Here is a 22,552-nt window from a genome sequence, read left to right as displayed (position 1 = left end):
CCCTCATCCCTAGCATCTCCCCCTACGTACCCCCGACCCCCCCCCCCCCCCCCCCCAACCAAGGGGAAAAAATGAGAAAAAGAAAGTGAAAAAAATTCATCTTCATCTAAAAGAAAAGAAAAGAAGGGGAAAAAACATTTTATATCGGATCATAGGATTATAGTTACGTACAATTTGAAAATTCATATAAAGAGAGGAACGTGGACTGCATGGCATGCATGGAAAAGCTAGGTCTTTTGTCTCTTACTAACACTTACTTTCTCTTTTTACACTATTTTGCTTGATATATGGAATAGTATATACCTTTTCTATAATCATTCTGTCCGAGTTAGTTTATGTGCATCTTGATTAATTTCACTGAATAATACTTAGTTACTATCTCCGGCCAACATGGGTGGAGTTAGCTCATTCATTGTAGTGTGTGAATTCTACCGAACCCACTAGCTTTGGTTGACATTTTATATTTGTATTAATTTGTTTTTTTTATTGAATATGTCAAATTATAAATTTAAAACTCAATAACTTTAAAAAAATTAAAATTCTAAACCCATAAACTTTAAATTTTGGTTTCGTCTCTACCTGCTAACACAAATAATACCAAACCTTCGATAGATGAGAATTGAAATGAAACCTCATAATTCTCAAACCTATGTTATATTAGTAGGATTTAGGACCCACATTGAGTGTTATTATTGTGTAATAATATCATAGTATATGATAAGATACCTTTTATGATAATTTAAATAAAATAAATAAGACATATTCTTTACTTGCAGAGTTTTAGATGTCTTTGAGTGAAAAAAAGTCTATAGTTTCACTTTGTCTTTGGATAGTAAGACAAAAGTAAAATCCTCCCATATGACTGAATCTAGTTGTAAGCCTCCAATCATCATCATGAGTACTATTCTACTTTCTCTTTTTGTTGATTTTTCATGATCACTGATTACAAAAACACTAATCAAAGATTCTTCTACCAAAAATTGAAATCATCATAACTTGGATTTAACCTAAAAGCATAAGGTCCCCACCCCCACAATTAATAAGTACCACTTTCATTCTGTGACAAGGTGTCGGTTGCTTTTCACTTTATTCCTATTTTACCTTAATAAGCCAATCTATGTTCAAACATCTATATTTAACAATGACTTCACCATACAAGTGAGGTCCATTTTTGTTCAAAAACACGACATAGAGATAATTTTATTATAAGTCTCATTCACAGTCGGTCGGTGGAGATAGAATTTTTATTAAAGAATTATATACAGTATTGAAAAATTTGGTGTGAATTATTATAAGTTTCATCCACAAACTATTGACATCCTTAAAAACACTCATTCTACTTGACTAACTGAACTTAAGTATAACTTTGATCTTGCAATATGAGTGAAATACACCACCCCTAAGTTCTCGTCAAGTTTAGGAGTGTTTTCAACACTCACCTTGGCTTTTAATTAACTCAACCCCTACCTACATTTATCATTGAAGATATTTTTAAGTTCAAATGTAATTGTACTTTTAAATTGTAAGATTGGATAGTGAAGGGAGTAGGGACAAGAAGAATCGTTAATTATTATACTTTTTTTTTTCTTCATACAAGTAGAGAAACAAGAACAATGATCTTCCCTTTTTCAGTATCTGTCCCTCTACTTTATAGGATCTCTTGTATAGGGAGCTATATAGTTGGGTTTTTCTAATCATATCTAAATAAATCCAGCAAAGCCCCAATTATTGACTACTCAAAACTTTTGTTGTCAGCAAATGTACTTGTTTGATGCTCTGATACAAGATTTAGTCAATAACACCCCTCTTTCTCTCTGAAAAGAATAAAGATTCTAGATATGACAGCTCATACATAAATAACTAATCTCACTTTTTATTGCTACTTATCTTACATTAACAATTCAACTTATTAAATAAACATGGTTAAATTATAGTGATTTTGTTATGCATCCATTAGTTTGGTATAATCACCAAATGGAGTTAAGTTTTAATTAACCAGCTAGGATTAGGATACTAATACCAATATAAAATTTTGAAATACATTTATCTTGTGTTTGGTTATTTAGTATTAGCTTAAAATTGATTATAAATTTTATTACCAAAATCTTGGTAATATCTCTCTCATATAGAATATGTGATTACACTACTAGAAAGTCCTTTGCCACCGCAAATCAACGGAAACTTTATGTTGTAGAACAAAATTTTCCCACTCATTTCCCATTGAACCAGTTCAGTAAGAAAATGCATGGTGGAAAACTTACTAACTTTTCCGTATAATACATTACTACTATTTTTTCAGTGAGAATAACCACTAAACATTTTTCAGTAGAAAACAAAGGATACTAGTGTCTTTTAGTTGTGTTACCTGTTATCCTTGGATTATAATCTTCAACTATCCTTGTTCCTAACCAAACAATCCTTTATTATTATATAGAATTAAGTTAAACTCTTTCCTGTATAGATAATTGACATTCTTTTTTTTGTTGTGCAAACAGGATTCATATGCATTGTGTCGTGTATTCAAGAAAAATGGTGTTTGTTCAGACATAGAAGAACTAGGACAACCTAGTATTAATGTACCATCATTTGAATACCCATTAAGTCAAGGCATTAACAACAATAATAATGTTCATCATGAACAATACCAAACACCATCTCCAGATGTTCCATTAGCATCATCATCATGTTGTATTGAAGAAGAAGAAAAAGATGATTCATGGATGCAGTTTATTACAGAAGATGTATGGTGTTCTTCCAACTCTTCTTTTCAACAAGGTGAAGACATCTCTCCACTTGCTTTCACAAATTTATAAACAACATAGCATGAGCTCGATCCATCTATCGATGACATAAAATTCTTCTTACCGTAATAATTCATATTATTTTATTATAAACTATGTAACTTTTTTGTTTTTTTATTTTATTTACCTTGATTATGAACAATGATTTCGCTAATTGTACTTAGGGGTTTTTTAATTATTTGTTTTTTTGTGACTGGTCATATTATATATACCTGTATAGCCAAACAGTTTATCTTGTGGCTTTAAGGGTTCAGATTTTGACCTCTTTCTTTGAGGTTGTCATGGTGTTATACTTGTGAAATAAAAGGGAAATGGTTGTTATTTACTCTTCTCCTCTTCTTATATTTATGTCTTTTGAAAGCAGTACAAATATTTTAATTTGGGAAACGTGTATTATATGTACATATTTTGTAAACTAGATGGTCCAAAGATATTAGGTATGAAAAACTAAAATCGCAATCAGCAATTACTGTATGGCCTTTTATTCTACGACTAATACTAAACTAAACCAATAGTGGTTAAGTTGTTGGTAGGGGCCTAAGATTACAGCAAATAAAGGCTATATGGGAAAAAGTCAAATGTATCAATTGACCATTTCATTCTCAAAGTAGATTTTTGAACCCTACACTCCTGACTTGGACGTGACAACATCAATGTGATAAGAAATTTTAGACTATAACACCAATATGATACGAAATATTAGACTATAACATCAATGTGAAATGAAATATTAGACTATAACATCAACGTGATACGAAATATTAGACTAATATCAATATGATATGAAATACTAGACTATAACATCAATGGGAAATGAAATATTAGACTATAACATCAACGTGATACGAAATATTAGACTAATATCAATATGATATGAAATACTAGACAATAACATCAATGGGAAATGTAATATTAAACTATAACATCAATATGATACGAAATTTTAGACTATTAACATCAATGCGATATGAAATTCTAGACTACAACATCAATGTGATATGAAATTTACATGGCAAGTGCATGGAATATTTTGACATTTACTAGGGCTAAAAAATTTAGATTACTAAGCAATGGATTCTTGACAAATTGTTACCGATTCATTGTTTCTGAAAAGATTATACAACTCTTTGTGATGATAAAGATAGCAAGCAAAATGACTCTAGCACCATTGTTATAAACAAATTCAGTAATGCAAACATAAATAGTATGAATTTTATTGCATAAACTCAAAACTTATATCAAAATATGACTTCACGCCACTAATTTTATTGAGCACCCCTTGACTGGGCGTGAAGATGCTTATGGTTCTCCAAATTTTATCATATGAAAATCACTAAGAAACTATCTACTTGGGGTGTCCCGAAAGAAAACCACCAGCAAATTAGATCACACTGCCTCTGGCATGGTTGCGAAAGCAGAGCCACAGTAAGCAAAAAGATAATTGACCAGTATAGAACTAATTCTTTTTTTCAATAGCCATAAATTAGTTTTCGACATTCTTTTTGACCTGGAAGGTCGTTTCTTACATTAAAAAGAAAAACTACATAGACCACCTTTGACTATAAAGTTGACACTATAAGGTTTGTAGTCTAGCATGAGCAAAAACTGCAATCATACATATCCTAAAGGAGGGGGTATCTCAGGATTAAGTTGGGGATTAAATTTATACTTTGATGATAAATTTGTATCTTTAACCAAACAAAGTAAAATTTCAATCCCAAGATACCCCACCTCCCAAGTGGGAAAAATTAGTCCAACAATAATAATCCCGAGATACTTTATAGTCACGAACCAAACAACCCCTCTATATAATGGGTCGAGGATTATCCTACTTCCATCATCATGGGACAAAAGATGTAAAGCAGATAGTTAGTAGGATCATGTGTGCAAAACGAAGGTGCCACAGAAGCTCCAGCTTATTCAATTTTGACTGCAGGCTTTACCTAAGACCTAGTTGTCGGCCTAAGACAAAGGGCCAAACGTCAGTTAGATCTTCAGATCTTCAGGGCAATAGTACTTCACCTATGTCGAGGCTCTATTTGAAACCTTCCAATTCTCAAACTCAGCACATTTTAACATACATGAACTGGCATTTCGATGCCCACCGCCACCAAATGCCTGTGAATTCCCAGGAAATATATTATACATGACTGCAAACTGTAATTTATTACTCATCAAAAGACGTGAAAAGTAAACAAAGCAAGAACCTGGGAAATAGATGTCGTATCTTCATCACCAATGCTCCTCAGGCTAACCTTTAACATTTCATTGTTTTCAAGCTCAGGTACCTTATAAACAATAGCTCCAATACCCCTAACATACATCCAGCAAGAACAATGAAGAACTATTTCTACAAGCATTCAGCAAGTGATAAAATAAGATACTACTGACATTTCACTAGCTATATCTTGAAGCTTCGTGAAATGACATGGTTGTCAGAACTTCTATATAAGTTATATTCTACTTTCATCAAATTCAAAGATATATTTCAAGGAGAAACTATGACTAAAAATTGTGGTGTCCGGGTCAACTTGCGTGCACAGAGACTTTTGGGGGGCCATAGGACTGAGTGGCATTGATGTCAGGCTTTGTCACTCACGTATACCACATATAATTAGTAATCAAGTATTGGTTGCCATATTACACTAAAAACATGCTTACTGTTGCATTGTAAATCTTAGGTGTAATGAAGAAATCTTTAACAGTAATGATGTTGAACAAGGGGAATTATAAACTTCACTCTCTTACAATTCTTTTAATTTCCCTTTCTCCTACTATCCAGCACACTAAGACAATATTCTTACAGAAGTTGGTATTGTTTTTGACCATCTCCCTTTTTTCTGACAAGGGTGGTGTCCAGACAAGCTTTGCACACTTTGAATATTCCACCTAGAAACCAACACAGGGGCTGATGTACTGGGTAACTCTGCCCACCAGTGCTTAGGTAGATGGGAAGAAATCACTGTCCTTTGTTTATGCTTGGGTTTGAATCCTGGTCTCCTAGGTTTGCACCCACTTCATTCCACTAGGCCACACCCTTGGTACAACATGATATATAGAGAGAGCCAGAGCCAAAAGCGGGGCCTCTGACCATCTCCCATAATTACAGCATTCTAGAACCTCAGCAAAAGACAATTTGCAGCATGCTTTGTCAACAACATCAATTCAATTTTTTTCTCACTAACCCTATAACATTCTATCCAGACTACATTCTCTTGACTCTGCAATTCTATATTTGCACTGAACTCTCCGATATTTTTTTTATTTTTTTTTATAACCGAGAAATCCGTTTGTGACCCGCCCTTTTGGACCAATCACAACCTTCTAAACTCGGTGGATAATGGGTCCGCCCCTCTACCCTTCTCCACTTAAATACCGGGCTTCGCTTTGCATGGTGTGCGGCTTGAACCTGCGACCTAAGCCACAAATCCTCCACCTTTTGCCACTTGAGCTAGGCCTTGGGGGAAACTCTCCGATATTTTTTAACAGCTCAATGTCTTTCACTTGTCAGAACACTCCAAATAGCTGCTCTCACAGCTTTCTTACATATGCCTAATACACATCTCAGCTCATGTAGATCTTTCAAAAATGCACTAAACTTGCTGAAACTTGTGGAGCCTCCCAGATATTCGCCACACATACAAAATACATACCCTTATCCATATTCATACAAATCCCGCCAAGGCCAACCTAACAAAGGAAATTATAAAAAAACACATATGAATGCAAGTAGCAATTTTGGTTCAGATTATCAGTATATTTGAAGTTGTCACTTGACTACAGTTTCCAAGATAAATCCTTAATAGTTTTTTGGCACAAACTCCTAATCTAATTTCCAACAACCTATAGATGAAATAAGTGCCATTAGCAAAACTAATTTGAGATTTCATCACGTAAAACAGTGTATTTAGATAACTTTAGACAATTATATAATGTTAAGACATAATTAAAAATGTCTTCTCTCCGGTAGATTAAGCTTTTAGATAAGATGATCACACAATAAGATAAGACAGGGTAACAGAGCAGGTAGAGGCCCTCAATTCAAGCCTCACCGCTACCAACTATCAAAAAGTATTTTCACATACTTGACTCAAGGGAAAAGAAACAAGCTTCACGTTCGGAGGCATGTTAAGACGCAATTAAATTAATGAAAGTATCACCTTTCCAACAACTTAATTTTTTAAATGAGGTATATTATATACTTCAATAAATCGAATAGAAAATTTACATCATCCAATTTTTCGTGAAATCAAAAGTGTTTGCTCCAACAATAAACAATTATTAATCTTTATCCCGAACTTGTATTATCAGGAATACATCACAAGACACAGGGAGATAATGGGGAAGGAGGAAAGAATAAAGAAATAATGCATCATAGAAATTGATGCACACAAGAAGCGGGGAAGTACAAACCTCAACTTCATATTACGACTTTTGACTGCCAACTGGTTCCCAAGTTCACTTCTTAACTCAGGCAAAGAATCTGCATTAACTGCCTGCAGGAAAGATTGAATCATCTCGTCATTCTCAAATTCTCTGAGCAATATGAAAATGGTTTATAAATTTAGTCTACAGGAAATATTGTACAATACAGTAACATCTAGTTGCTGATAATTACTGACTATAAGCATTGTTAAAATAAGTGAAACTAGAGGAGGACCCCACTTAGAAAGAATTCATGTATCAGTAAGGCATAGTTTGTTGCATTTTCTGGATGGAAATAGTAGGAACTATATCTTTAAAGGACAGTTACAGAGGTTTTTGGTCAGCCACAAATACTGAGGGCACATTCATTATTTATCTTTCAAAGAACTAGTGAAGAAAGTGGTACACGGTATTTTCAGATAAACAGCCTATATAGTTGTTGGGGGCATCCTATAAAATTGGAAATGTAAACAGCCTCCATATAAGAGATACATGCTATCCATATCCGTGAATGTATCAGATAAATAAATGACTGCATCCCCGAGCACACCTTTGAATTGTTAGATTTCACATAGCTTGTGTGGTCAGGAGCTTTCAGTAATCAAGGCTAGTTAGTTGGGGTCTATTAGTTAGTTACAATTCTGTTATTCTGTTATAACAGTCAGTTGGGAGTTGTAACTTGTAAGTAGCCAGTTGATTTTAGTTGTGGAATAGATCCATATATACAATGTAAAGGATTACAGTTGATTCATTGAATGATAATAGGTTTCTCCTCCTTCTTAAATTCTCTCTCTCTTTCTAATATCTCGGCTTCCAGCCCTGACTTAGTATCTCAGTTCCTCTCAGGGAAAATGACAAATGAATGACACTTACGGATTCATGACACGAGTGGGATAAACACCTAACAGGAGTTTCCAGCAGTAAATAGAAGCAGTCTAGAACACAACCTACTCAACCACAAACCATATAGTACTATTATGTGACTGTCATTAAGTATGATGACTATAAGGCATAAAATAGCAACCTCACATAGTTAATACAGACCTTGACTTATTTCTAACAAACTAACTCAAAACTCTACCATGTATTTGCTCGGAGTGAAGCACAGAGTCTTCAGTGAGCCAACAGATCACGCAAAATGTATAGAAGATATTTCTTTCTCAGGCAAATTTCAGCAAGCAGCAGAGCACGTGTTCTAGCTTCGCGCAGATATATTGCACATTTTTTATGCACTCAATGATTTAGCACATTCTCGATCTGCTAGATCAATGCGCAGTAATGGTAACAACTTTTCGTATCACTCGAGAAAATATACATGTCAACATATCTGTTGGTACACTTTAAAACAAAGGGAGGCAGTGGTCAGGCAGGCAGCCTAAGGTCACTTCCAAGGAATGATGCTATAGTACAATATTACCATGGCACAATTGAGGTCTCCAGCATGAAGTTAACACTATTCAGGAACTTTATTGACAGGTTAAACAGATGGAAGAGACATTCCAAGAAATAGCAGATCTACTACATCGAACCTTTGAATGGGTTGACACTGACAAATCACATCTCTCCAGTACGATAAATCTGACTACTGCAATAAAGTAAAAGATTAAGCAGCAATCTCACATCATCATTCAGGTTTTATGCCATTTCTATGAAACTGCAACCCACTTGTGGGATTACAGTAGGTATGTTGTTGTTTCTGTGAAACTACAAATGTTGCAGAGAACTAATTTAGTCAGAGACAGAGTCAGCTAGATGACCAAAAATGCGAAGGAGAGGGTATGTCCTTCGTATACACATCCATAAACTTGATTTATTAACAGTGCAATTTTATTTTTTTTGCCTTTTGAAATTTGTTAGAAGATTGAAGATCCCAAAGGGATAAGTCCTTTTATTGGGTGGTGGTCCACAGTCCATCTCATCGAGGAATTAGGATAGTATAAGGGGAATGGAGATGGGAGTTGGTCATATATGCTACTCCATTCCAAAGCCTATGAGACCATAAACCACATAAATTCTGCATGGTGAGCTTGCTCATCCTTAAACTAAGGGTGTCACACAATTAAGATGAGGAGAATCTCTAGAGGAATAAGAGGAATTGGGAGAGATGGATAATCTAAAGAGTCAAATATAGATATCTGAATGACCACTCATACAAGAGGAACCAGCCTAATCTTCAGACTATCATGAATTTGACATTAATTCAAAGAGTAAGATCCAGTAAAGAGCAGGTTTGAGCTTGTATAAGGTAAAAAAGTAAGGACCAGAAAACAAAAGATCTCCGGCTTGTTGTTTACAAGTATCTAACTTCAGTCACAATTTGAAGAGTATACTCCGGAAAGAGTTGTCCTGATGTGAAACCAAGAAGTAAAGACACATAAACCTACTCATAGAAGCTTGAAAATTGGGGGGAACACAATATATACTGTTCAATAGCTCAGTCACGGTTCACCTCCTCACAAAGAAATAGCCGGACATCCCAAGATACTCAAATGTAGAATTTATATGGTACCTTAACTAATGGAAGTGTTTTTTTTTTTTTTGATGAAAAAAGGAACCATCTCCGAGAACTTTCCACTTATATCTTTGATTTGAAAGCTTCAATTCCAATTACAAGTGAAGGAAGCCACTTAGTCTTTGCCTCATTGACAATTTCCAAAAAGTGAACAAGCACTATAAAGATTATCTCACGAGTCTAACGCCATGAAAGGGGCATCATGTGTTATAAGAATAGTAATATGACTGGCATTTGTAGGTTCATCATTCTTTTAGAAGGATTAAAAGTCCGGCATAAGTCCTTCAGCTATCAATAGTTTTTCCATAAGCATTGGGAGTTTGCACATAACACACGTAATTCTAATGTTTGCTCGGTTGTTTATCCATGCACGAAGAGCAAGCAATAAAGCCTAGCATGTATTCACCAAATCCGCTCATTGCTATAAATTACAGTTACTTGATTCAATGCATATGATGGAAAAATTCCCTATTTAACAACTAAAAGTTCATTAAGAAAATCTTCCATACTCACAAGATGAAGAAGTCTTGGAACTTACCAGACAACAACCAAAAACTCCAGCTCCAAGTGATATCTCAAATGACTGCTCAAGGACCTCATCTATACGTTTCTGTTTGTGGGACAAGCTTATCTTTCCTTGCTCTACAACAGATTTTAGATCCAAAGCAAGCAACTGCAGAAAAGGAAATCATTACGAGGCATAAGGAACAACCTCCAAGACACAAAAAGTAAAATTTGGCAATAACAAACTGCTTAGATTATGTTCACATATATGAATGTGGTGCATGTGACCAGGATTCAAATAATTAATGAATTGTCCGAGCTTTGCACCAATTGTCCCAAACTTCTAAGCCTCCCAGGTTAATTCTGGAAGCAAAGAAGGTCAGAGCAATACCGGGTTGCTGCTTCAGTTCCTTAATTCAGTGGATCTAATTCTGCTACGTTATGTAACTAACAAATTTCTATTCATAAAACCTATTCAACCACGGGTGTATAGTCTATTCATGAAAACATCAATCCTGGAAATAGACAGTTTAATTTTGGGTAGTGACTTCATCATTTGCATGCATAGTATCTTCCCTTGGCAGAATTCACAGTCACTAAGAGTCTTAATTAGTTGGGCTTGTAACCACTTCAATAACAAAACAGTTGCATGATAGAAAATAAAACAGCAAGTAGAGACCACCTGTTGAAACAAGGAGGGGTTCAAATTGACATCATATTCAATATGGCGATCATCCAACCCACTGCTGAATGCTTTACTGTCTGGGAGTTTCCATCTCCACAAATCTCTGTCCTCTATATATTCGAATAATCTCCTGACTCTGTCAAATTCACCAATCTTTAGTGCATTGCTGTCAGCAGCCTTGTTGTTATTCCCAGTTATGAGCATCTCCTTGAAATAATCATAAGCAATAGTAGCCCCACTTCTATCCATGTCGATCACTTTACTCACATTTTCAGTCACACATGTCCCTCCACCTAACAGCTCTTTTGCAGTCTTGTGATGGTCCAATACAACAACACTGATCATAGAATCCCAAAAAGATAAAAAGCAATGAGTATAGAAACCCCAAGCATGTGGTTTCAAAGTTCTCTAACACATACAAAATTACCAACACTTTTGCACGAAAAGATATGAACTTTAGCACCCATGGGTGTGGCCTAGTGATCAATGAAGTGGTTGAGAGCCATGAGGTCTCGATTTCAAATCCTAGCAGAGACAAAAACATAAGGTGATTCTTCCAATCTATCCTAACCTTGCTGGACAGAGTAATCTTGAGGTAGCAGGTATCACATGAAACTAATGGAGGTGCACGAAAGCCCGTCCGGACACCATGGTCATCAAAAAAATACATAAAAACTTTAAACCCACTCCCACCCCACAAAATAGAAGAGACTATGAACATCAATTACTACCATTTAGTAACAAACGACCACTGAAAATATAGAGAATCAAGAATCTCTGAACAAACAAGTTCTCAATCAAAGTGAATTCTAAACATTATTGACATAAGCATAAACCCCAATATTCTGAAACTGAGAAGGACAATAAGAAGTTACCGTTCAACTTTTGACTTGAGTTGCTGAACAAAACCAGATGGACCCACAAAATCCAAGAGGTAAACATGATCAATTTGATTAAGAGGAAGGTCCTCCACCCTATAAACACAAAAAAAAAATCCTTTAAAAGCGCTAAAAAAAAGGGAAACAAATAGCTGAGCAGAAGAAGCAATATACCTGATGGGAGAGTAAACAGTGTTGGGGAAGTAAAGAGGAGTTATACGTAGAGAAGAAAAATAAAGATGAGCAGCCAAAGCGGCAAAAGCTCCATCAGGGCATGGGTAATGGTAAAGAATTGCCGGTTTCTTCATCACTTTTGTTGCTTCGTTACAAGTAAAGCCGACTGCTCTTGTTACAGCATCTAGTCTACAACTAAACTTAAACTTTCTGAAGTATATGAAGGAAAACATATTATATTTGTGTCGTAACTCGTATATCAAAATATTTCTTATTATTGATGTTCCCCATAAAAAAAGAAGGGGTAAAAGTTTAATTATCATATATAATAGGTTAATTTATGCTTCATTTTTCTAGGCTTAAAATAATTTTGTGATTAGTTAAGGATTAATTTATGTTTCATTATGGTGTCACCCATAAAGTTACTTTTAATAATTTACTCTAGGGAGCGGTTGTGGGACTATAAATCTCTGTCTCTCGACCTTTAAAAAAAAAATCAAACTAAGAGTCAAATGATAGATCTTGATGATATAAATCCTAAGCAATAAGAATTGTCTCAAAATTTTATTTACAACTTTGGAAAATTACAAATTACATACGCAATTACTCTAGCAAAATTCCAAAAGTGTAAGTCATGTTCAAAATATTTTCCTAATCAAATTATATGTCATGATATCTCATATGTTGGGATGATAGGACATCACTAGATCTACCTCTCCACAAATTTTTAGAAGATTATGTAATGCCGTTTGAGAGAAATCAACTGACAATGTTTGAAGAAATTTTGATTTGTATAGTAATAGATTAAATCGTATATTACTATATATTAGTGTATAAATACCTCTTATAATTTCATATAATACTATATATACTTGTATATGATATCATATATCAAGTTCTTAAACATTTTTTTATAAAAAAGAAATATAAAAGTTTTGTATATTTTTTTAGGGAAAAAGGACAAATATACCCTCGAACTATCAAAAATGGTATACAAATACCCTTCGTTATACTATTGAGACACTAAAGCCCCTGCCGTCCAAAAAGTGGAACATTTATGCCCTTCGCTCTAACAGAAGGACACGTGTCGTCATCCTATGTATCTACCTTTATTATTCACAAAATTATAAACCCACGACCCGAATTAAAAAAACTCACCCAAATAATCCCTAACCCACCCATTACTAACACCTAATAATATACGCAAACCAACCAAAATACACGCCTTGATCCTCTGTTTTATTCTTCAAAAATCTCAGGCAATTTTGCTGACTACTCATTTTATTTCCTAAAAAAAAACCTAAAAGCACAATCAACTCAAAATTGGTTTTGAAAGGAAGGGTAAGCATTTGATTTTGAATTCAAGTTCAAACATGAAGATGGGTGAAGAAGAAGATATACAGGGGCGAATCTCGTGATGGAGTGGGATAGAACCTCGGATTTGAGTGGAGAAGAAGAAGATGGTGATTGAGCAAGAAGTTGAGGACGAATTAGAGGATGGGGAGAAGCTAAGGTTTTAGAGAGCTAAACAATTTTAGCAACCATGGTTGTTCTATCTAGGCTTCAAAGCTTAATCAATAAAACTTCACTCAAAAATCTCATTCACTGCCATCTCTTACGCCCCGCCACTGCAGATGAAGATGAAGATGATTTTATCGGAATATGTTCGAAAAAAATCTCACTCACCCAATGAGTGTAACAAACGTACCGCCAACACATAACGACTATTCTTATGGAATAGTTTTCTGGTGCACCGGCCCAACAATACTCATCTTTTCAGAAAACTTCACACACAAAATCCTCACCTCATACGCTCATCACTTTCAACTCCGACGGACCACGCATCCCATACTTGCACAGTTGTTATCGGAAATCGAAGAACTTTGATGATGTGTATGGAAGCTACGATGATTCTGATGAGGATGACGATGACTATGGCCGTCGTGGTGGCGGTCGCAGTGGTGGCTCCGTAGCTGTGTTTATACAATGTGAAATTTGGACCCAAATATCACTTTAATTTTGCTTTACTATTTGGGTGGGTTATTTTTTTAATTCGTGTGGATTTTTTTTGTGGGTTTAAAATATGGTGAATAATAAGGGTAGATGCATAGGATGACGACACATGTCCTTCCGTTAGAGTGAAGGGTATAAATGTTCCACTTTTTGGATGGCAGGGGCTCTAGTGTCTCAATAGTATAACGAAGAATATTTGTATACCATTTTTGACAGGTCGGGGGTATATTTGTCCTTTTCCCTTTTTTTTTATATCAAATGTATATTATTAAATACCGAATTATATTTTGGCTGAAGATTAAATTAAATTTTGGACTACCAATATAACTTAGGTAATTATATTTTTATGAATTTTTCCCATTTAAATATATCATTTAATTAGTCGAGGAGCTCACAAATTTTCTTTTTATTATGGTTATTTCAAAACAAGCGAAAAAAAGAGTTCTTGAAATAAGACAATTTTACCCACCCAACCTCACCTCACTCCCTTTTCCGGAAAGGGTTGAATGTGAAAAATGTATTAACATAAGAAATAATGCTCAATAATACTCAATAAAGTGTACAAGTAATGATTGTATTTGTTATGCTTGTATTATTTATGGATAAATTATTTTTTATGCATTATTTGGGTGTATTAAAAATAGTATACATTGACCAAGAATATTTATTTACAAAAATATCAACTACAATCACGGTGGTAAAAATGTAAAAGTATTTTTGAGGGGTAATTGGATCTTTAACCGTGCTAATGCATGTATTAAATCCGTTTGCATTACTACTATCTAGAAATTCATGATTTTAGTAATACACTCATCAATACATAATAGAGTGCATAACTAATGCTCCAAACAAGGATTACCAAAACTATATATACATTATTTTTACTAATATATTCTACCAAACGACCCCTAGTGTAGAGGCTTTGCATTTTAATAAATAAAAAATGATGATATACAACCTTTTCCCCTTACACATTAGGTATGATGAGTTCTATATAACTATCTAAGAATCATTTTTATAATAATAATAATAATAAAAAAAATCTTATTTACTAATTTGACAATTATATCATTGAACTTATATTTTGATTAACTAATCTCATGTATCGTACCCAACTTGAACTACTAAACTTTTATCTTGAGGTACAACATATGTCTTGAGCTTAATTTCTTTTGGCTTTAAAGTTTAAACATGATTTGTGTGGACATAATTAATGCTTTAAGCATAATTTATTTTACCTTAAAGATATAATTTGTCATTAACTCATCCATTAACACATAACATATGTCATTAAACTTATATTTGGGGCATAATTTAGCTGAATCTATTCTTTGTAAAGCCACAGTGATTAATCACTCTCCCTCGAAAAGGAAAAAGAAAAATTCAAATTCTCAATTCGTTTTCTCTCTCTAGTTATCTCTACAGACCTGTAGTGCGATCTCTCTCTGTCCGTCGTCGGGTGCTGTGGTCTGCAGAGAGGGCAAAATTCCGCATTCCAACGGCGCTTTTCAGGTAACGATCGGACTTATGATGGTTTTTTTCTGATGAATATGGCTGGGTTGTGTTTTTTTGATTGTTTATCTTCGATCCGAGTTTTTAGTCTAATTTTTTCATCACATTTTCCCCTCTCTATAGAAATTACCAGGACTAAGTTTGAAGGATAATGGCTTCTCAGTTACAGATTCAAAGTGATGAATCCGTACTTTTACGGGTTACTCACTCCAATATGAAGAGCTTTTCTCCAGAAATCCGTTTTTCTCTTCAGGTTAGGTTCATCTCTTTACACGTTATTAACTTGATTTAGTGCCACTTGTGCGGGTTCTGTTGTTATTCTGATTCATCAATTTCTACTTCCTTATTTCAAACCATGTGTGTGAAGTGATACCAGCAGCATTATCTGAAGAAGCATGATATGGTTGCTCTGAAAAATACTTTCAATAAGGATTCTTGGTTAATTGTGCAGAAGTATATGTAACAGAGTGTAAGACACTTTCCTATCATCTAAAATCAAGCCATAAACCTATTATGTTTTCATATTCTACAAGTAACCATGCTCATGAAGTGTAATTACAAGTAACCAGGCTCATCAAGCCATAAACCAGGTCGTTTTTTAAAGTCATTCTTAAACCATAAGATATAAATCTATAATTAGAACTTAAATTACAAATCTGCAAAGACATATGATTGGCTTTAGAACTGTTCTCGACTTCTCGATGAGTTGTTATTAGTTAGACTCCCAAATGGATCCTTGATCTTATAAAGGTAAAGATTGAGAAACTCATCACAAAGTTGCTACTTAATTCATTTTGTATATACTTGGTTGAGAGAAAAGTCCTTTCAGCAGTTGTAATGTCCACTGACTTGTGCATTACAGTCCAATTTCTATTTGTTTTCAGATGTCAGTGGAAGCCGTGAAAGATAAGCTTTGGAAAAAGTGTGGTACTTCGGTCAATTCGATGTCCTTAGAGCTATATGATGAAACTGGTGCTAAAATCTCAGTCCTAAGTGATAATGCAAGACCACTTGGTTTTTATTCCCCACTGGATGGGTTAGTAAAGCTCTTTTGGTCTGTGGACCTATTACATTATAATTATCGTTTTCTGGATAACCAACTCTTTAAAGTAGATATTAGTATCATATCCTGTCTGCCTTTTGTGCAGAAAGAACTTGAACTAATATGGACATGTATTTTTGGATTAATCAGTCTGCCTTTGCAGTTATCGTCTGCATGTCATTGATCTTGATCCAGCGTCAGTGACCTCTGGAGGTTGGCTCGAGGATACATCACTTGTGGAGAAGTATACTATCTCTGAAGAGGCTTATGAGAAACTTGGAGGTAAATGTTGACAAGTTTCACTTGGCTATTTGTTTTACAAATGTATTTTCTAATTTGATTTCTCCTTGACTCGGATGCAATACCTCTTCAAGTCAATTTACTCCCTGGCAAAAGGCTGGGGTCTGTTAGTGGACAATATGTTTTGACTCATAACAGAAGTCCCATCAGAGGGCAATTGTGTTTCGACCTAATATTTGAAAAACAATTCTGTGAGAAGCAGAGCCTTTGGAAAACAATGAATCTTCCCCCAAGTTTCTTCAATTTCCTGCCCTTGTGATCCTAAGATGAGGGTAGAACACTCTAATACTCTTTAGATCAGTGGTTTTTCCTTTCCCCCAAGTTACTCTCTTTTCCCTTTCATAAAAAAAAGTCAATGTGAACATCTTAATTTTACATGAGAAGTTAGCTATCATGGTTTAACCGGGAAGGAGTGACATATTGCAACCGAGTGTATATATTATAGCAAGATTTTTTTGTCCAATCAGACATCATTTACTTTGCTATTAGGCTAGGATGCTAAGTGCCATCTAATTAATCACGTTTTAACCTACAGAAGATACTTGTCATTTTTGACTTGTTGACATATGTCTTAAGTATCCAACTGCATGGTTCATGAAGTTAATTTGGTAGTACTTTTTATCCATTGTCAGTTTGTGCACCTTTCAATTAGGGATGGGATGGGTGGATGACACTTGTTAGATATAAAATGAAGAAGAGGAAGACAGCCCTCATTTTACTCTTCTATTTTTGTCTGTACAAGACTTTGATTTTCATTTCCTTACTCTGCATTTTGACTCCTTTTTCCTCCAATCTCATCTTTCATTTTATTCTTACTGATGCTCTTTGGAGATGCAACAGAGTAGCCGTGAGATTATATCTTTTTCTATCATTTGAAAGAGAGAGTACATCAAGTATTAATTTTGCCATTCCATATAGTATGTCTTTAGTCATCAATTTATGCTATTTTCATTGGAGGAAACAAAATGCTGCTATATGCTAGCAAATATTTTTGTTTTCATGATCAAGTAAAAAAATCTTTTAATGTGGAAATACTCCCATATTTAAAACGTATACCAAAAAGAAGAGAATCAACACAATAATGTGGTTTCTACAAATTACCCCCAAATCCCAATCTTTTAAACAAACATGGATTTCATGGATGCCGAGTGCACCAGCAAGTAACTGATAATAAAAGGTTTTATCTCAAATGTACAGTAGTATTTCTTATACCAGTTAAAAGCTCTGTATTACTCTCTTACACAAGACCCACACGATGGATACCAGGGTAATTTTTTATGTCCATCCTATGTATAGTCTTCCTTCTTCTAGAGGCCCATCTAGGCAGCTATGCAGCAACCTTCACTCGTCATCATCTGCTAGCAAATATCTTAAATAGTATGATTCAACAAAGTTAAGCTGACTGCTGAAACTTAAACTTAGACATTGTTCACACTTCCCTCTGTATTTATCTAGACTAGTAATGATTTCCCTGGTGATGTCATGAAGCTATCTGTGATGGATCCTAGCGTTGAAAAGTTTGTTGCGACTTTCTAGGTACTTTCAGAAAATTCAAGGAAACATTGCCGCTTAAGCAACCGCCTGGTCAAGAATCTAAAGTAAGTTTTTCTACTAATATTCAAGTGTTAATAAAAACATGAAGGTAAAATTCTTAAGACTTCTGCTCAAATTTAACACAACATTTTGGACCTCCCCTCTAATTTACTAGGTCATTGCTTACTGCTAAGGATCTTAAATAGCTATGCTGTTTGAGAAAATTTAACTCTCTCTCCAAATTAACCCTACAATCCTATTATATTTTCCCGATAATACGTGGTGGAGAGTAATGCCACTAAGTTGCTAGATCATGCTGTACATATATTCCTGATGCAACAATATAAAATACCCTGTTTTATCTAATAAAAAGAAGAAGTCTCCCTCCCAATCCATCCTCAGAGCTACCACTTTTACTTGACAAGATCTAGCCTCGAAACCCTTCCACCACTTCGCCCTTTCTCTCCCAGATATCCTGGACTGCTACCCACTTCTTCTGGAAAAAAGAGGAAGGATGCAATCCCCTCTTTCTCCGTTTCATTCTTCATTGACACTGAAATATAGCTAGTTCCTCGCCTTGCTGCTTCTTTTGAGGAGAGATATTTGGCACTGGATATCTCCCATCACTTAACTTTTTACTTTTCAATTTTATGCCACGATTGCTATATTTTGCAACTCTATTCATTTCCCCACTTGGCTTTGTCAAACAGATATCTGACAACAACAACAGTGAAGATCTTTGCGCAAATATCAAGGTTAGTTGATCTCCATCTTTATTGCAGTTCCCTTTCCAACTTCTTAATATGTCTATTGCTTAATCATATTAAAGTAGTAAATACATCCTTGACCATACTTCAGTCTTCTCACATGAACCTTTTAATTATACAGTAATTGAGGATTACTTCTTATGTACATTTATGTATACACTACCTCTTGCTGTAACAGAGAGTTTGTGTGCTGATTGCGGTAGAAGAGTGATAAACAAAATAAAATACTTGACTTTAACTATATAGCCAAATTAATTTCCTGTATCCATACGACCTTTAAAACAATTTCGGACAATGTATTTTCCTACGACGAAAAGCTCCTCCAACCTAAATTAGAAAAGATAAACAAGCTTGAATGGATCATTTGATAGTTGTAAGTAAGTTAAAGATACATAATCTCTAGTAAGCTTCTCCTTTCATTTCTCAGTTGTCATTGCTGATACTTGATAGTAGGTTGTCAATATATTTATTTGTGTGACTACCTGTCACACATGTTACAAACTATTTGTAAAAGAAAAGTATACTAATTTGGTTTCAATGTTCCAAATGAGTGATACCAGCTAACTATGGCAGACTTGTGGTTCTGTTATGGTTTATATAAGGCGACAACCAACTATCTTTTGAACCTACCCTTCAAAGTCTTAGGTCTCAATAAGCTTGAATAGGTGCTTTAATTGTTAAATTTGTTAAAATTTCTCCTTTTCCTTTCTGTTTTTCTCTTCCCTTTTTCTTTTTGTAGTGATGGTGCAGGTGTTGTGTTCTTCTCAGTACTTCTTTCTTTATTTTTCTTTCTTCAAGTTTACTTTTCCTGGCCCAGAATAATAATAATTTAGTGTTATTGTTAACTTGTTTGAATACCATTTTTGTTTTCTTCGTGAAAGCAGATAGGGGACAGATGTGAAGTTGAACCTGGAGAGAGAAGAGGCACGGTCAAATTTGTTGGTCAGGCAGAAACACTTGCACCTGGGTTTTGGGTTGGAGTTCAGTTTGATGAACCAGTAGGAAAACATGATGGCATGTACGTCAGTAACACAAACTTCTCATTTAAAATCTTAGTTTGAAGTAGCAATACATATATTTTAATAGCGGTTACCAGCAGGAGAGAGTTTTTTCTTTGAGGAAGCATGTGCTATGCAGGTTTTTTGAATGACTTAGTTGCCTCCCAGTGAAAGATCATATGGACTCCACTAAGGAGAGACCTTGTATTGGCTCGTTTGACCCAATCCTTGATTTATAAAATTTTGTCATGTCTAGATGTCCCACTTTGATCTGTAGAATATGAGTGAGCTAGCTCTTCGCCCTTGGTGCTTTTTATAGTCAGAAATTAATTTTATTGCCCAAGTTTTAAATTTCTTGGTGTCTTAACATTTCCTTGATCCATGGTTCTTGTTTAATCTTTGGTGCTCTATCCATTTAGTAATTATAATTACTACTTGTGTATCCAATGTATATTGATGATGACCTACAGATTCAGTCCTTGCATCCACAAGCTTAATCTATCTTTAGTTGCATTAATTATTTTGAAGGAAATTTTAGATAATAAACTAGATACCTTGTTCCTTCTGTTATGGCCAAACTCAATCTGGTGTTTGCTATCCTGTTCTCCAGCTGCACCATATAGGTTTCTTTTTCTCTAGGTCTAACTAAATAGTTAATCAATTGACTGTACACATTTGATGTTCCAAAATTGGTGAAATGTGACTGTCTCCTCTTCTTGTGGTGGTGGGATGGGGTGGTGGAGGTGGGGTGGGGAGCAGGTACTGGTGCACTAGCTATTGTTATATGCATTCACTAAATTAATTAGAAAAAGGAGAAGAAAACAGTGTTGTATTTGAACTATTGGGATGCTAGAGAATCTAGAGGAATGGAATAGCTCAATAGTTCCAACAGGGTTATAAGTTAGAGTTACTGCCAAAGCACGGACGGTGCATAATCTATGTGAGATCGTGATATCAGATCTTGCTTCCACAAGGGGTCAGGATAAGTTTCATTTTATGAGAAGAAAATAATGTATCAAACGGAAAATTGGAATTTTGAAATATAGGACATGATTGATAGGTAACAAGGCATATGGAACTCACGTAATCCTGAGTAGCAAATTATCCCTGCTCTGCTGCACTATACAGTACAATACTTGGCCAGAGGCCTCTGAAGGTCCCTTGCTGCAAAATCCTTTTTCCTAGAAATTCTTGCCTTGTGCATTGGAGGACAAACAATTCTTTTTTTGACTCTGATTTCTTACTCCATACTTGCAATTTTACTTCTGAAGAAATGTTATATTTGAAAGACTGTCTCACGGTGTCTATAGTAATTGCTGCAGCTAAACCAAATTATTCTCATATTTTCTCAGGGTTAAAGGGAAACGTTACTTTGACTGCCCTCCCCTTCATGGTGCAATTGTCCGACCAGACAAAGTAAAGGTTTGTACAAGTGGTATCTTTGTCATAATTCCAATGCCCTAATAAACTTGCCAGTACCTGTTTCATGCTTTGCGTTGAAATGTGACGGTTCTACCTTTCCTAAGATGAATATATTCACACTTATTACCTTCAAAAGTATAGTTAGTAGCTCTGCATATACAAGTTATGGAATCTTGATTTAGGAGCATCCATGAATCATGATATGAGAATTTGGAGATGTGAAAGAGTGGTGAACAAACATTCAACTTCAGTGTGCTTTGAAAGATGTATAAAACGAGGAAGCTAGACTAATCTGTTCAGGCAGGCACAGGCTACTAAAGCCAAAAACGGGATGTAGCTCCTCTAATTATTAATAGATTAGGCATTAAACATTAACTAGGGTTTTGTGATTATGGGAGTTGCAGAACAGAGTGAGTATTTGACTTCAATTAATCTGGCTAAACCAAGGCTAAATTTTTTGAAATTGCATTTTCATAAACTAGTCAAGAAATTAGAAATGCTTACTGGAAAACGACTGCATCCCTCCCTCGACCAACTTCCCCTAAAAATGTTTTGGAATGAAAAGGTGAAATTATTTATGGTAGTGTTGTAAATTACATTAAATCTGACCTTTTAACGTAGACTCTTTATCTTTTATATTGCAGATTGGAGACTATCCCGAAAAAGATCCCTTTGAGGATGAGGAAATTTAAGTATATAGGATTGCCGTCTGCTGTTCTTTGGGTTTGATCTTTTAATAGATAGATAGGAGATGCATGTTTCAAATATGTAACTGAGCTCAAAAGATGGTCAAGCCTGTATTTGAAAGTCACAGAAATGACTTTGAAGATTTCAAGTCGATGAAGAAACCTGAGTGAATTGAACATTTTCCCAGCAGTTGCCGACAAGTTGTTGTCTTAGGTGTATTTTGATTGTGTTTTAATGGTTGATTATCAGGTGCGAACCATTGTAAGCAAGTTTCCAGAGATATATTTATTTCAGCGATA

At 34.9% G+C, this 22,552-nt stretch overlaps 3 protein-coding genes across 5 annotated transcripts in view; 2 read left to right on the top strand and 1 right to left on the bottom strand.

The window, feature by feature from the left end:
- LOC102583602 (NAC domain-containing protein 86) overlaps positions 1-3,121 on the top strand; it is a 5,249-nt gene extending 2,128 nt beyond the window's left edge. For both annotated transcript variants that reach the window (XM_006364335.2, XM_015303915.1), the window contains exon 3: positions 2,496-3,121. In XM_006364335.2, the coding sequence (XP_006364397.1) occupies positions 2,496-2,813 (318 nt within the window). In that variant the 3' untranslated portion in view covers positions 2,814-3,121. The remainder of the gene's footprint in view (positions 1-2,495) is intronic.
- A 1,319-nt stretch (positions 3,122-4,440) lies between these two features.
- Positions 4,441-12,211, bottom strand: LOC102578744 (uncharacterized). Its single transcript, XM_006364320.2, has 7 exons — positions 11,980-12,211; positions 11,803-11,901; positions 10,925-11,264; positions 10,277-10,411; positions 7,215-7,297; positions 5,009-5,114; positions 4,441-4,919 (listed from the first exon to the last, which is right to left on the bottom strand). The coding sequence occupies exons 1-7, from the start codon at positions 12,111-12,113 to the stop codon at positions 4,824-4,826; spliced, it is 993 nt and encodes a 330-aa protein (XP_006364382.1). The 5' UTR covers positions 12,114-12,211; the 3' UTR covers positions 4,441-4,823.
- A 3,098-nt stretch (positions 12,212-15,309) lies between these two features.
- Positions 15,310-22,552, top strand: LOC102578402 (tubulin-folding cofactor B). Of its 2 annotated transcripts, XM_006364319.2 has the most exons (9): positions 15,310-15,504; positions 15,628-15,757; positions 16,389-16,540; positions 16,710-16,828; positions 18,383-18,444; positions 19,090-19,134; positions 20,031-20,164; positions 21,497-21,566; positions 22,211-22,552. In XM_006364319.2, exons 2-9 carry the CDS (start codon positions 15,656-15,658, stop codon positions 22,256-22,258), a joined length of 732 nt encoding a protein of 243 aa, XP_006364381.1. In that variant the 5' UTR covers positions 15,310-15,504; positions 15,628-15,655; the 3' UTR covers positions 22,259-22,552. The 2 variants fall into 2 exon arrangements, with proteins under 2 accessions (XP_006364381.1, XP_015159400.1); XM_015303914.1 differs by lacking the exon at positions 15,310-15,504 and having other exon boundaries at positions 15,669-15,757; positions 16,367-16,540.

This window comes from Solanum tuberosum, unplaced genomic scaffold (genome assembly GCF_000226075.1).
Source record: "Solanum tuberosum cultivar DM 1-3 516 R44 unplaced genomic scaffold, SolTub_3.0 scf00489, whole genome shotgun sequence".
Taxonomy (NCBI): Eukaryota; Viridiplantae; Streptophyta; class Magnoliopsida; order Solanales; family Solanaceae; genus Solanum; species Solanum tuberosum.
This window is presented reverse-complemented; position numbering and strand designations above follow the sequence as displayed.